General features: G+C 34.0%; 1 protein-coding gene across 4 annotated transcripts in view; it reads left to right on the top strand.

The window, feature by feature from the left end:
- The first annotated feature begins 4,232 nt into the window (after positions 1–4,232).
- The window catches only part of zgc:158464 (uncharacterized protein LOC791139 homolog), a 128,760-nt gene continuing 119,071 nt past the window's right edge, over positions 4,233–13,921 (top strand). For all 4 annotated transcript variants that reach the window (XM_058751079.1, XM_058751076.1, XM_058751075.1 and 1 more), the window contains exon 1: positions 4,233–4,739. In XM_058751079.1, the coding sequence (XP_058607062.1) occupies positions 4,359–4,739 (381 nt within the window). In that variant the 5' untranslated portion in view covers positions 4,233–4,358. The remainder of the gene's footprint in view (positions 4,740–13,921) is intronic.

Below are 13,921 nucleotides of genomic sequence, written 5' to 3'. Positions count from 1 at the left end.
CCATGCAATTGTATTTTCTTCAAACCACCTTTAGTCTAAAACTATTGCAAATAAATGACTGAATTGGAGGCCAGAGTCTTTCATTTGTGGACTATTTACTGTGACGGCGAATCAAACTGGGCAAATTAAATGGGACTCTCTCAGGAGGGTTGAACTGCTTTGCTGCATGCTATGCTTTTGTCCTCAAGGACACTGGTGTTAAAGAGAAATATTACTTCATAAAACGCCACAACAGTGTGTCCCTGGCTCCTGTAACTAATGTGTGTCTTAGTCCTTCAGTAAGAAACACACACATGTACAACAACCGAGTGTTTACTGCATGCCAGGGTTTGCTTGGAAAATGCAACAGGATTCATGAATGTTTTCATTTCTCCACTTAAATGACATTGCTTTTTACATTTCTGAAGCAAGGACTTTGAATGTATTCGAAATGAGTTATTGACAGATTGATTTGGATTGGGTTTGTTTTTGTAAATGCATTGGGTTTTTGTCATGCAAAAGGATGTTTCAGGTGCTGTCCAGGTGTTCATTTGCACAATGAGAAACTCTTACATGTGTATTAAGTGTCTACTGACCAGAAGAATGAACTGAATGTTTTATTCGCCAACACTCTTAAAGATTCAAGGCTTTTATCTTGTAAGACCACATTAGAATATTTGAATCTTTTCTGACTCGTTCATTGCAAACGCCTGTAACCCAGATTTCAGCTGTTTTTAACTCCTGTTGTGTTCTGGTCGTTTTGACCCAGAGAGGATTTTCTTCTTCCAGAAAATGCTAGTTGATGTTTTCATATTGGAGTAAACTTACTGACTTTGCTCACACAGTGTATCAAAACTTTGGATAATTTTTGTACCTTTTTATTTTTTTTACCCCACATTGTAACACTTGAGGCATTTCCAGTCATAAAAGATTGGCCTACAAAAAATTGCCTGTAAATCTCTCATTCTGCTATATTATTTAATCTCTTTATCAGCTTGTCTTTTAATTAGCACAGGTTTTGATTGATCGTAGGCCTCATTGATCTGAGCATTTGCGGCAGTTTTTGAGTGAATATTGCCATAATTATCCACAATTTATTTTTGTTTCCATTCAAAAGCTGAAATGCATGCGCTCAGATCAATGAGACCTACGGTCAATCAAAACCTGTGCTAATTAAAGGACAAGCTGATAAAGAGATTAAATAATATAGCAGTATGAGAGATTAACGAGCAATTTAAAAAAAAAAAACACAGGTTTCTGCAGTGCAAAGCACTTTAGGTGAAAAATAGGGTGAAGTCAGCAAAATTGGGACACTTTTTGGTAAACTGTGTATTAAATACAAATCTATTCTACCAACAGTATTTATGCTTTAAACTAATTTTCAGAGTCTCTTGTATCTCCCGCAATGTTTTTGAAGGAATATGGATTGTTGTTTTAAACATTAAAAAATTCAAAAACCCTACCCCCTTTTTTTTTCTTCTTCTGCAGGCTTTTCAGGTAAATTGGGACACTCCATCTGGTAAAGTGGGACACACAAATTAGTTTGTGCTTACAAAATGCAATTTCTTACAGCAGGAAATTGTACAAATAATCTTTTTCAAAAGAATTTAAAAGAATAACTTTATAAAAAATAGATAAGAATACATACTAGTTGATTGTGTTATGAACCCATAAACATTTAACATTTATTGAATTAAAACACTTCAACAGAAGCATAAATTTAAAGAATTATTAAAGCAGCAATGGAAGTACAAGTTTAAACAATTAAAACACTTTTTAACAGAAACAGGACAGAAACAATTGAATCACTTCAACAGAAGTACAATGCACTCGTAAAAAAAACGGCACAGTTTCATCCATGATGTGCCTGCTGTATGTGTGTGCAGTACTTGTTTGTATCCAACTGTGTGCTTCAATGTGTGTGTGTGTGTGTGTGTGTGTATAACATGCTTCCATATTTGTGTTTGAGTAATGTGTAAGTATGGGTGAGAGCAGGCATGTGTTTACAAGCACTTTTTATGCACACAAACTTAATATTCAAACATTTCTATTCTTATTTTCTTCTGCCTACAGTTTGTGACATGTTCTGTAAAACTAAATTTCTCACATTAAGCAATGTTATCTTTTAATTTATAGGATGTCCCACTTTAGCTGAATGCTACTGTCCCAATTTATCTAGCATGTTCAGGTAAATTGGGACAGTAACACAATTTCATATTTAAAAAAAAAAAAAAATCGAAGAAACTTGTACATCATTGCATAACACTGAATGATCACATGAACACGTAATACAAATTTATATTGTTTATTGAAATACTATTCGTATTAGAATTTAAACCCTTAACAATTGCATTGCAGCATTATTTTTTATTTATTTTTTTTATTTTATTTTTTTAGTGGTCACCATTGTTGAGGTTCACAAGCTGATTCTTGATGTCTGTGTGAGTCTAATTGCTACCATAGATTAAAACTTTTTGTGGACAAACTGTTTGGAAAGTCCTTTATATTCACCGTCACAGAACCAGTGACTCTTAGAATCACTTTTACTATAATCAATACAACATCCATTTAATCAGAGATTAGACACACAATGAGTCTACGTTCACTCTCAATGAGATCAGTTCACTAGCGGATGATTGTCATTATAAACATATAACAACCAACTACTGATCACTTTTCTCTGGGCTTTTGAGTTATAACAAATATGTTCGAGGAACACATGGTTACAACAGCCAGAGAAAAAGAGGGAAAAAAAAAAAAAAAAAACTAACACAGAAGTCAAGGGTCAAGAGCCCAACTAAAGCAGATCAACTTTTTTTTTTTTTTAACAGTGCAGTAGACTGACTTTTTTTCATTAGATGAACTAAAGTTTTTAAGTTGTCGGTTGCTAGTTGAGTTAATTTAAAAAGTTGATTGCGATAGGTTGCCTTATTTTTTTGAGTTAAGTCAACTTTTTTACAGTGTAAGTTTACTTTTGACTCATCAAATGTTGATATTCAAATTAAGAACTGTTATTACAACATTTCAAGACCACCCATTATTAATCAGCATTATTTTTTAAAGGAACACTACACCAAAAGCTTATTTGTCCCATTTTAGCTGATGTCCCACTTTTTCTGACTTACCCCAAAACCGTTCTAATTGCTCATTATAAGCAAATTCTTGTGCACAAATCTAATGAATCAAAAACACAAATTTCATGAATGCAGACAGCCAAGTCATCAAATATGAGAAATGTGCAATAATAGCATGCATACGCCACGAATACAACACCAGAAATCAGTGCGCATTTCAATTTTTAAGAAAAACAGTGTTTTTGATTATTATTATTATTATTATTATTATTATTATTCTGCTAGAACACCAGTCACAGCACTATCCCGAGCATCTGTTTGTCACTACGAACTGCAAAGTGTTCCGATGCACGAGTTAAACCTTTATGGTACAGAGTTGCTATTTATTAAAAAAATAATTTCTACTCATTTCCTTAAATACAATATATTGCACTATGGGAGTTAAAAGGGCAGGCCTTAAGGTATTCAATGATGTGCTGTTTTGAAGTCACATGACAATTAAATGTCCATCCAAAACTCTTTTTCCCATCGCCATGATCCTCACACAGAAGACACCTGTTGAAGTGCTCCAGAAATTGCTCTGTTAATCTAATTTCTAAACATCTCTTCTCAAGGGGTTTTTTTTTTTTTTTTTGCAGCATCTTTAAGTAAATTAGATTTTTATTTATTTTTTTATTTTTTATTTATTCACAATTTAACTTTATCTAACATAGTTTTACTGTAAATTGAGAAAATATCAATGTTTCCACATGGCAAGGCTGCACAGTGGAATTGTGATTTGTGATTTTTTTTTTATAGATAGTAGCATCAATAATATAATTGCAGTTATTTATTTATTTTAAGTGCTTATTGTAGTATAGTTGTAATTATGTACATTAAAAAAAAAATCTTCTTTTCAAAAAACAAACAAACAAATGAATACAACAGTATTTCACAGAAAGGCCAATAGGAAGAGTGCAGAGTTAGCTCTTCTCTGTGAGGAAGGTTAAATGATAGGTATCTACTTATTTTAGCGTACAATTCAACACATTTCTGATCAAATCATTGCTTTCTTGTGTGTTTCCAGTGTCAGAGTGCACCGATAGGTGGCAGTGAATATCTCAGGTAAAAATTCCCAATTTATCCCAGCAGCCGCTCAGCTGTCTCACACACACACACACACACACACACACACACACACACCGCGCGCGCGCACGGAGAGAGCGCAGAGTTTCTCCAAACAGAAAGTGATAGAGTCGGTGAACGGGAGCCACAGCTGCACTCGGTTTTATCTCGTATCGGAGTTGTGAGCAATGCGCTGGCAGCATGGCCAGATGGTTCAAGGAGCACCTGGGTTTCAAAACCACCAAAGCCCCGCCACCGGCGCCTCCGAAACCGGACTACCGACACTTCCACACCGCCGTCTCCAGCCTCCAGACACCGCCGGGCACCGGGTTACTGTCCGCGCAGCCAGACATCCTCACCGCCTACAAACTCCAGAAGGAGCTGGACTTCGAGGATCCGTACACGTCGGGCGGAACCGTGCCCTTCTCCACCGGACCGAGCTCCGCAGGCGCGCCGGAGGTCAAGTACGTGTCTCCGAAGCACCGGCTGATCAAGGTGGAGACGGCGGAGCGCAGCGGAGGGACCGCGGTCAAATCCCCCTGCTCCCCGCCCGCTGATCCCGAGAACGGCACGCAGGAGAAGGTAAGCGCTCACCTCCACAGGTAAACGCTGCCAGTGTGGGACCAAGACATTTCTAACCGATGGGACCAGATTGGGTAACACTTTACAATGAGGTGTCATTTGTTAACATTAGTAACATGAACAAACAATGATGAATACATTTATTACACTATTTATTCATCTTTTTTAACGTTAATAAAACACAGTCGTTCATTGTTAGTGCGTTAACTAATGTTAACAAACACAACTGGAGACTTTAATAATGCATTAGTAAATGCTGAAATGAACATTAACTAAGAATTACAGCTTGCTGTAGAATTGGTCATTCCAGGATGACACACAAGTTTTTAATTCTAGGGGAAGATCCTCCAACATGTTCTTTCGGCCGAGTCCCTTTATGCATTAATCATGTTTTATTAGATTGTGATGGTTTTAACTCATTTAGAATTATTATTTTTTTATAATTTTTTTTTTTTTTATTCCGTTAACTCTTTTGAAGAGATTAACAGAGTTAAGCCAAATACAGTTTTGGAGTTTTTAAGCAAAAATAAATGATAAAAACATGATATAATTCAGCCATAATATTTCTCGCCATGAAAATAGCCACAGAATCTGGAATGGCGTTAAACACAAACAAACACTGAACGGGACACAGGAGCATCACTCAATCTACTTACTTTTGTGTAAATATGCTATTTATATAAAATCGTAAAACATTTTGATTTTTATTAACTTGTTTTGAATTATTTTTTATTAATATTTATTTTTAATAAATCAGATTTATATTTTTTATATTTATTTATTTATATATATATATATATATATATATATATATATATATATATATATATATATATATATATATTTTTTTTTTTTTAAAAAACATTAAGTAGTGTTTTAGTAAAACCCTTTTTTTTGTATTTAAATGTTTTGTTTTATTAGTAAAAACAGTTTTATTTCTGACCCTGGACCACAAAGCCAGTCATAAGGGTAGATTTCCAATAAATCAGCTTTCCATTGATGTATGGTTTGTTAGGATCAGACAATATTTGGCCGAGATGCAACTATTTGAAAATCTGGAATCTAAGGGTGCAAAAAAAATCAAAATATTGAGAAAATCGCCTTTAAAGTTGTTCAAATGAAGTTCTCAGCAATGCAAGGAAGATTTGCATTGATCTAATGAATCAAAAACACAAATGTCATGAATGCACACAGCCAAGTCATCAAATATGGGAAATGCACAATAATAACATGCAGAATACCAGAAATCAGTGCGTTTCAATTTTTAAGAAAAACAGGGTTTTTGAATTCATTAGATGCATTGATTCATTAGATCAAAAATTAAGTTATGGTAGGAAATGTACAAAATACCTTAATGGAACATGATCTTTACTTAATATCCTAATGATTTTTGGCATAAAAGAAAAAAATATAATTTTGACCAATACAATGTATTGCTGGCTATTGCTACAAATATACCTGTGCTGCTTATGACTGCTTTTGTGCTGCAGGCTCATGTTTAGTACAAGTAAAAAATAAAAATATAAAAAGTTATTTATTTTTATCTTTTTCATATTTATAATTAAACATTTAGAGGTAGCGTCATCACAGTGTGAAAATATGACAATAACAGGGTTTACACATTCTGGCATACTTTGTGAGGGTGAAGGCCGCGCTTTAGCAGAGAAGGTCTGCGTCAAACCGGTAAAACGAGTTGTTTTATGTGCTCCACAACGGTTATGAGCAGGAATCCAGAAAACACAATCCGTCGGTTTGAGTCTGGGTTTGACTGCTGTTAACATCCATAAACATCTCTGAGCTGCCGGAGAATCCACATCCGCAGAACTTTTATATGGCTTTTGGTTATTCTTGATATTTTAGTCATTATAGTGCCCATATATGTTATATTGGTGTCCATATTTTTTGGGGTGGAAATGAGAATGGTTTGTTAGACATTCGTTATCATTGCTCCGGATGGTGGCTGTGTTTTAGATTCGTCCCACATGCGAATCAAACCACGCAGGATGAAAATACGCAGAGGTCAACAACAGTAATGGTGACCTTTGACCTCCAGTGGAAGTCAGTCATTTGCCCCCTAGAGTCTTAATGACCGTTTTTAATGTTTTGCAAATGCTTAGTGATGCACTTTATGGTATGGTCAGTGAAAATGTTGGTAGGTGGAGTGGAAGTCTGAATGCGTGCACACTTGGATGCGTGTTGAGTTTATGCATCCTCCGCGCTTCATACCTGCCACACCTTACGCTCTCAGGTTAGTGTTCTGATGCAAGCGCAGAATGCATGCTTCAGACAGGGATGTCATGCAGTGCACATGTTTATCTTCAGTCGGGGTGCATACTATAGGCTGCTGTCGCTGTCATTCTCGTTCTTGTGGAGCTGATCAACGTTTCAAGCCTTCATGGGCTGCCTGTCAAACACAGACAACAAGCAACTGACTCATCAATCCTGGTAAATACCGCAGCTTCTGCACTGTCTAATTAAAAGCTGCAGTCGCTGAGAGAGTGTTGTTTGCGCTGGCCAGCTCTCTTATCAAATGCTGTTTGTCCCGATTACTGAATTACAAGGTTGTTGAAGGAAGAGATACTGCATATGATCATATGGGAAAACATAGGTGTGTGTGTGTGTGTGTGTGTGTGTCAAAGTTTGGCTGGTTAAAATGACTTCATTACACCTGCTGATAAATGTCGTAACTTACCATCTGCTTCCACTGATGGCCATTTGAAAGTAGCTGTGTGTTTTTAACGTACAGTATATGCTACATATTGCTTTTTAAAGAAGTCTCTTCTGCTCACCAAGGCTGTATTTATTCAATCAAAAATACAGTAAAAATTTGAAATATTATTATACTTTAAAACAGCTGTTTTCTCAGTGAATATCTGTTAAGCTGTAATTTATTTCTGTGATGCGCAGCTGTATTTTCAGCATCATTACTCCAGTCTTCAGTGTCACATGATCTTCAGAAATCATTCTGATAGTTAAATGTCTGACCCTAAAAATGAAAGGGATACTTCACCCAAAAATGAAAATTTGCTGTTAATTTACTCACCTTCAGGCCATCAAAGATGTAGATGATTTTTTTTTCTTCGGTAGAACAGTAAAGAAGATTTTTAGCTGACACTGTGCTTCTTGGTGATTCATAAAATCATTCACAAATTCATTGGCTTCAGACACTTTCAGAGTCAAAAAACATATCAGGCAACACAAAATTAATATGCATGGCTCCTGATGATAGATTGAGGTCTTATGAAACGAAATCGATCTGTGCAAGAAACTGAACATTATTTACAGTATTGCTACTGTAATCCAGAGCATCAGGCAAATGGGGGAATCTGATTATTTTCCATGAACTGGTTCTTTTAGACGGTTCGTTTCAAACCGACTCACTAGTTATTACTATAACATACGCAATTATATTATTAAAGCACCCAATAATGATCTAAAACATGGATGTTTTACAGTCTGAAGCATATAAAGTACATGTAAATAAACTAGTTTTGAGTCTTGAGTTTTGATTGAGTAACTTGTAGATCTGTGCTGCTCGAGCCACAAACTGATTCAGACGCTTCAGTCCGATTTGGTGAACTGATTCATCTAGAGTGATTCGTTCATGAACCAGACACCACTCTGGACCGTTCGCCTGAGGCTCTGGATTACAGTAACAATACTGTAAATAATGTTCAGTTTCTTGCACAGACCGATCGTTTCGCTTCGTAAGACCTCAATATATCATCAGGAGCCACAGAGATTCACACTCTAAAAAAAAAAAATCTGTAAAAATAGGGCACAAAATACTGTATAATTTGAAGTAATTTTTCCGTATTTATTTGTAACAGGTGTTTTACCAGCATTTTTAATTTTACACATCATTGCATTGTGTTAGAGTTAACAGAAATGCTTGTAAAAATTAATGCATGATGTTGTGTGTAATGAGCTGCCAGTACTTTTTCAATTCAATTCAAGTTTATTTGTGTAGCGCTTTTCACGCTACAAATCATTGCAAAGCAGCTTTACAGAAAATGTTAAGTTTCTACATTAAATTTAGGAGTAGGTTATTAGTGGTGACTATGGCAGAAATGTACAGTAAAAATCATGCAGTTAGTTACAAATTACATGCAATCAAACAAACAAACGGTGAACACTATTAACTGCAAATGCAATGATTATTTTTTTGTTATTTTATGGATTTATTTTTTACAGTGCATTTGGTGTGTTGCTTTTCTGACTCTCAAAGTGACTTACATTTTAAGAATCACCAAGGAGCACGATTTCAGCTAAAAATATTCTTTACTGTTCTGCTGAAGAAAAAAAGTCACCTACATCTTGAATCCAGAAAGAGGGTCCATTTAAACTTAATAATGTTTTCCCAGCTAAGCAAGTTATGCATATTTAAAATATGACAATGGCTAAATGTTTTTTTAATCTAAAGTTTTAAGCGCTTGATTGTATAATAATTCCAGTTACTCTACTCTGAGCAGCAGGTTTGTCATATTTAGTGATGCAGGCATCATAGATTGGTTCTCCGCGCGGGAACGTCATCATTATGCTCCGTCCGTCCGTCGCAGAGTTTCTGCTCGCTCATACAGAATGCCGTTCATCGACCGCTGAGGCTGAAACACAAGTATCCTGCTATCGCTTTGAAAAGGCCAACTAATGTCTTAATTACTTAACAAGTGGATGATAATTATGTAAATGCTTTCCTAATGCTCGGAATGCCAATATCTTGATTCCTTGCTTCAGTATTGCAGGTGATTCTCAGGACAGAGAGAATTGATTTCAATATTTAGTCAGATTTAATCTATATAATCCACATTTCAGATGCATTCGGGTCCTTTTTAAGAGTACTTTTTGCAATACTTAAACCTTCACATTCATGTTTATACAAACGGTTTGGAGGCGACGCTTCCAACTTTTTAATTTGAGCGAATATTAGAAGCGCTGTAGAGTTCAGTATTTTTCCCGTGTTATGGAAGTCAGTGGGTTCCATCATTTACTTGGTTACCGATATTCTTCAAAATATCTTGATATTTTAAAACGGTGTTTATGCATAAATATTTAAAGTCTACATAGTTTTAAAGTATCATTTACTTAAAATGTACTTATTACCATTATTACGTTTTTTAAACGGTTAAATAAATGTATTTTCTGGTTTCTTTTTTCTACTGAAACTGGTTCAGAGAAGCATGACATTTTACTGCATTTATACTGACGACTGACATTTTGGTATTGCGGCAACACATATTTATTATAATTAAAACATAAGCAGTGCAATGTGGAAAGCTGATACGTTCGCTTATGATTTCTTTGTTGTTCTTGTGTTTATGTTGTTGCGATCAGATCTTCTCGGCTGAGAGCGTTTGTACTGTAGATGATCAATTATTGTTTTAAAGTAGTGCTAATTAACAACACCCTCCCAACGCACACACACACACACACACACACACACAGATAACTGTGTTAAATGACTCAGGTTAAATTGCTGAAGGACTCCTGAAAGTGAATTACTGAAAGATAAACAGCAGATAATGGAAGCACAGCCTGCAGTGATCTTGCAGAACGGAGAGCTTTATAGTTATTTTTCTCTAAACGAGCTTTAGTTTTTATATTTTTACAGTACTGTGCTCTATTTAAGCCAGGCTTTTTCTTGCCAGGCAGCTTACTGGAGTTTTCTGAGAGCGTTTGAATGTTTCTCAGAGGATTTCTGTTTGTGTAGAAGTGAACTCTGTGCCTGAATCAAGTGAAATAAACTAAAGGCTGTCCTGTCAGATCATGATTCTTCTGTCAGATCGAAGATTCAAACTGACATGCCTAATTTAATTAGTTTTTTATGATCTTTCTGTTTGTGACAAATTCTTGAAATTGGTTTTGTAGGCAATTAAACATTTAATCTATTCACATAATGAACGCTGGCTTACATCACTCCATAAGTACAGCAGCCATAGTTTTCTCTTCATTGCTTTGAATGTGTTGAGTACGGTTGAGTTGAGTTGGATGCATCTCTATGGCAACCGTGTGTGTGTGTGTGTGTGTGTGTGTTGTTTAGCGTGTGTGCAGATATGTGAGCTATTCCTAATTGAATGTCTGAAGAAGGCGCTTGACCTCCGCTGAAAGACAGGAGTGTTGCAGGCATGCATGTCTCTATTGAGTCTGCCGTCGCTCCCACACGCTTTCATTAAACTCCGCAGCATCAGGAGACTAATGCGAGTGATCAGCGATGACCGCTGCTGAATTTAAGGCATCCAGCATATCGACATGAGCATTGTTTTGTGATCTTTTAATGTAATTCTGGCTTTGCAAACAGGTTTTTGAAAGGTCAGTGTCAGGTTAAACCTCACATCTTAGACATGATCATCTTTTTGGTGTTTGACAGAAGATCCTCCTTCTCATTTCTGAAATTATTATTATGTTTACGTCACGCTCAAGTATTCTGTAGCAGGGTTATTATCGCTAATACTGAAACACAAACCATTAACAAGAATTGATTGCTTTATCATTAAAAATAATTTTTTAATCAAAACAGCATTACCTAAAATAAAATAAAAATAAACCTTATAATATAATATAATATAATATAATATAATATAATATAATATAATATAATATAATATAATATAATATAATATAATATTATATTATATTATATTATATTATATTATATTATATTATATTATAATTAATTAAAAAATAATAATTTAATTTCAGATAGGCAAGGCAACATTTCTCATTTGAATTTAATTTAAATTGATATCCTATAACTAAAATTGAAATAACAACTATATAGACAAAACTACTAAACTACAAAAAAAAACTAAAAAAAAAAAAACTAAAATAAAACAAGACTAAAAAGTTTACTAAAATTAAAATTGTAAAATGTAAAAATAAAAATATATTGTAACAAAAATAAAAACATATATACAAAAAACCTACTAAAAATTAAATAGAAAATGTTTGTACACTCATTCAGGGACTTGTTTGTAAGATTTAACCAGAAAAGATTTTAGAATAGTTATCATATGCTAATTAAAAAAATAAAATTAAAATAAAAGTCTTGTATAATTTTAACTGCTGTGTTTTTCTGTTTGCTTGGTTTTTATTTTGTGTTTATGTAACTCTTGTATTATTCCAACTCTTGAAGATAGCCTTAGATGCCAACATGGCAATAAAAATAACTATTACTACTAAAAAGTTAACTAAAATAAAAATGTGATGTGTAAAAATGAAAATGACTTTAAAAACTCATAAAAGTGTGATACTAAAATGCTGCTAGTGGCGAGTAAGAACAGAAACCATCCAGCCGGCTTACTGACAGTAATGCACTTTTCTGCATGTAAGCAATGTTTAATGTTTGTTTAATGTTTGTTTTAATGTTTGTTTTGGGAAAAACATATTGTGAAATGTCTTGTGGTGATTGACTCTGCATTAATTACAGCTGTGCAATCCTTAATTGAGATTGTCCTGAGTCAGGACCACAATCCTGATTCCCAGACCACGTGTTGCTCCATCGCACTGAGTCATGAAAAACACTCGTTAAAATGGACAGAGCAAACAGAAACAACTGAAATCCTGAGGTGCTCTACCATGGACGGCACAAAATAGAAATAAAAGAAGTATTTCTAGTCGTGCTGCTAGAAAAACACACTTGGATCGCCTGAGACGGCATGAATGTTTCTTAGTCCGTGTAATTAGCCTCTTCTCCTCTTGGCCTGTCCTCCTCTCAGGCTGAATCTCTCCTTCAGGAATATTGCAGCGAGGTGAGATGTTTGCAGGGTCTTGTGGGAGAAATAAAACGCACACTGATCTCGGCACTTAATCTGTGGAAATGGCATAATGTCGCTGTTTTATTTGAGTTTGCGTGAGATGCTCTGATTTTAAATATCACTCAATAAACACAGGCTGGTTAGCTGCCCTGTAAAAAGATATAATGAACATGTTTAGGAAAATTGCAATGTCATAAACCTGCAAAATTCATGATGTTTTTTAAGTGGTTATGATACTGATTGAATATATATATATATATATATATATATAAATGGTACTAAAATACATGAAAATTACAAAAATATATGTATATATTATATGTGTGTGTGTATATAATATATTGTTTTACTTCAATGATAGGTTAGAATTTTGTGAATTTGAAATTTTGGTACCGATACCAGTGAAAATCCACGGTTCTCGGTACCAATTTCGGTACCACATGCTAATTAAAAAACACACTATTTTAATTAAAAAAAAAAAAATTAACTCAAAATAAACTCAAAACATTAAATGAAAAACAAAAATGAAAAAAAAATTATATATACACACATATACATAAGTGGTGACAAATGATTAATCGCATCCAAAATAAAAGTTTTTGTTCACATAATATATGTGTGTGTACTGTGTTATTTATTATGTCTATATAAATACAAACATACACAGTATATATTTAGAAAATATTTACATGTATATATTTATATTATTTATATTACAGATAAATATATTTAATATATAAAAAAAAATGCTTAAATATTAACCCGTGTGTGTATTTATATATACATAATAAATATACACAGTACACACACACACATTATGTGAACAAAAACTTTTATTTTGGATGCGATTAATAATTTGACACCACTTATGTATATGTGTATATATAAATTAGTATTATTTTTTTTATTTCATTTAATGTTTTGAGTTTATTTTGAGTTAATTTTTTTTTCACTTATTTAAATATATTAGTAATTTTTCTTAAAATTATATAATTTAATGTAATTAATATAATTAAAACAAAACCACAAAAAAACAAAACAATTTCTAAAACTACATTTAAAATTAAATTAAAATATTAAAACGTAAAGACATACAGTGTGTGTATATATATATATGTATGTCTTTATGTTTTAATTTTTAGTTTTAGTTTATTGAACATAAACTACATGAACATGAGAAATATTGCTTTGGCAGCTGTTTTGGGTTTTTTAAATCTACTATTAATATACTGTTATATATTTTATGTTTCAGTTTTACTTTTAGTCAACGATAACAGGCCTGGTTTAGTCAGAGCAGTGACTCGAGCTCTGGAGTCTGAGTGCTTTCGCTCCAGGTTTGAGGAAGTGCTCTCTTCCTGACAGGAAGTGTTTACGGCTCCCTGACAATCCCTTCTGACTGGGCAAGTCGGATCTTGCCCCTTGAAATAGACA

This window comes from Onychostoma macrolepis, chromosome 18, assembly GCF_012432095.1.
Source record: "Onychostoma macrolepis isolate SWU-2019 chromosome 18, ASM1243209v1, whole genome shotgun sequence".
NCBI classification, from domain to species: Eukaryota; Metazoa; Chordata; class Actinopteri; order Cypriniformes; family Cyprinidae; genus Onychostoma; species Onychostoma macrolepis.
Note: the sequence above shows the minus strand (reverse complement) of the source record. Positions and strands in the feature narration are given on the sequence as shown.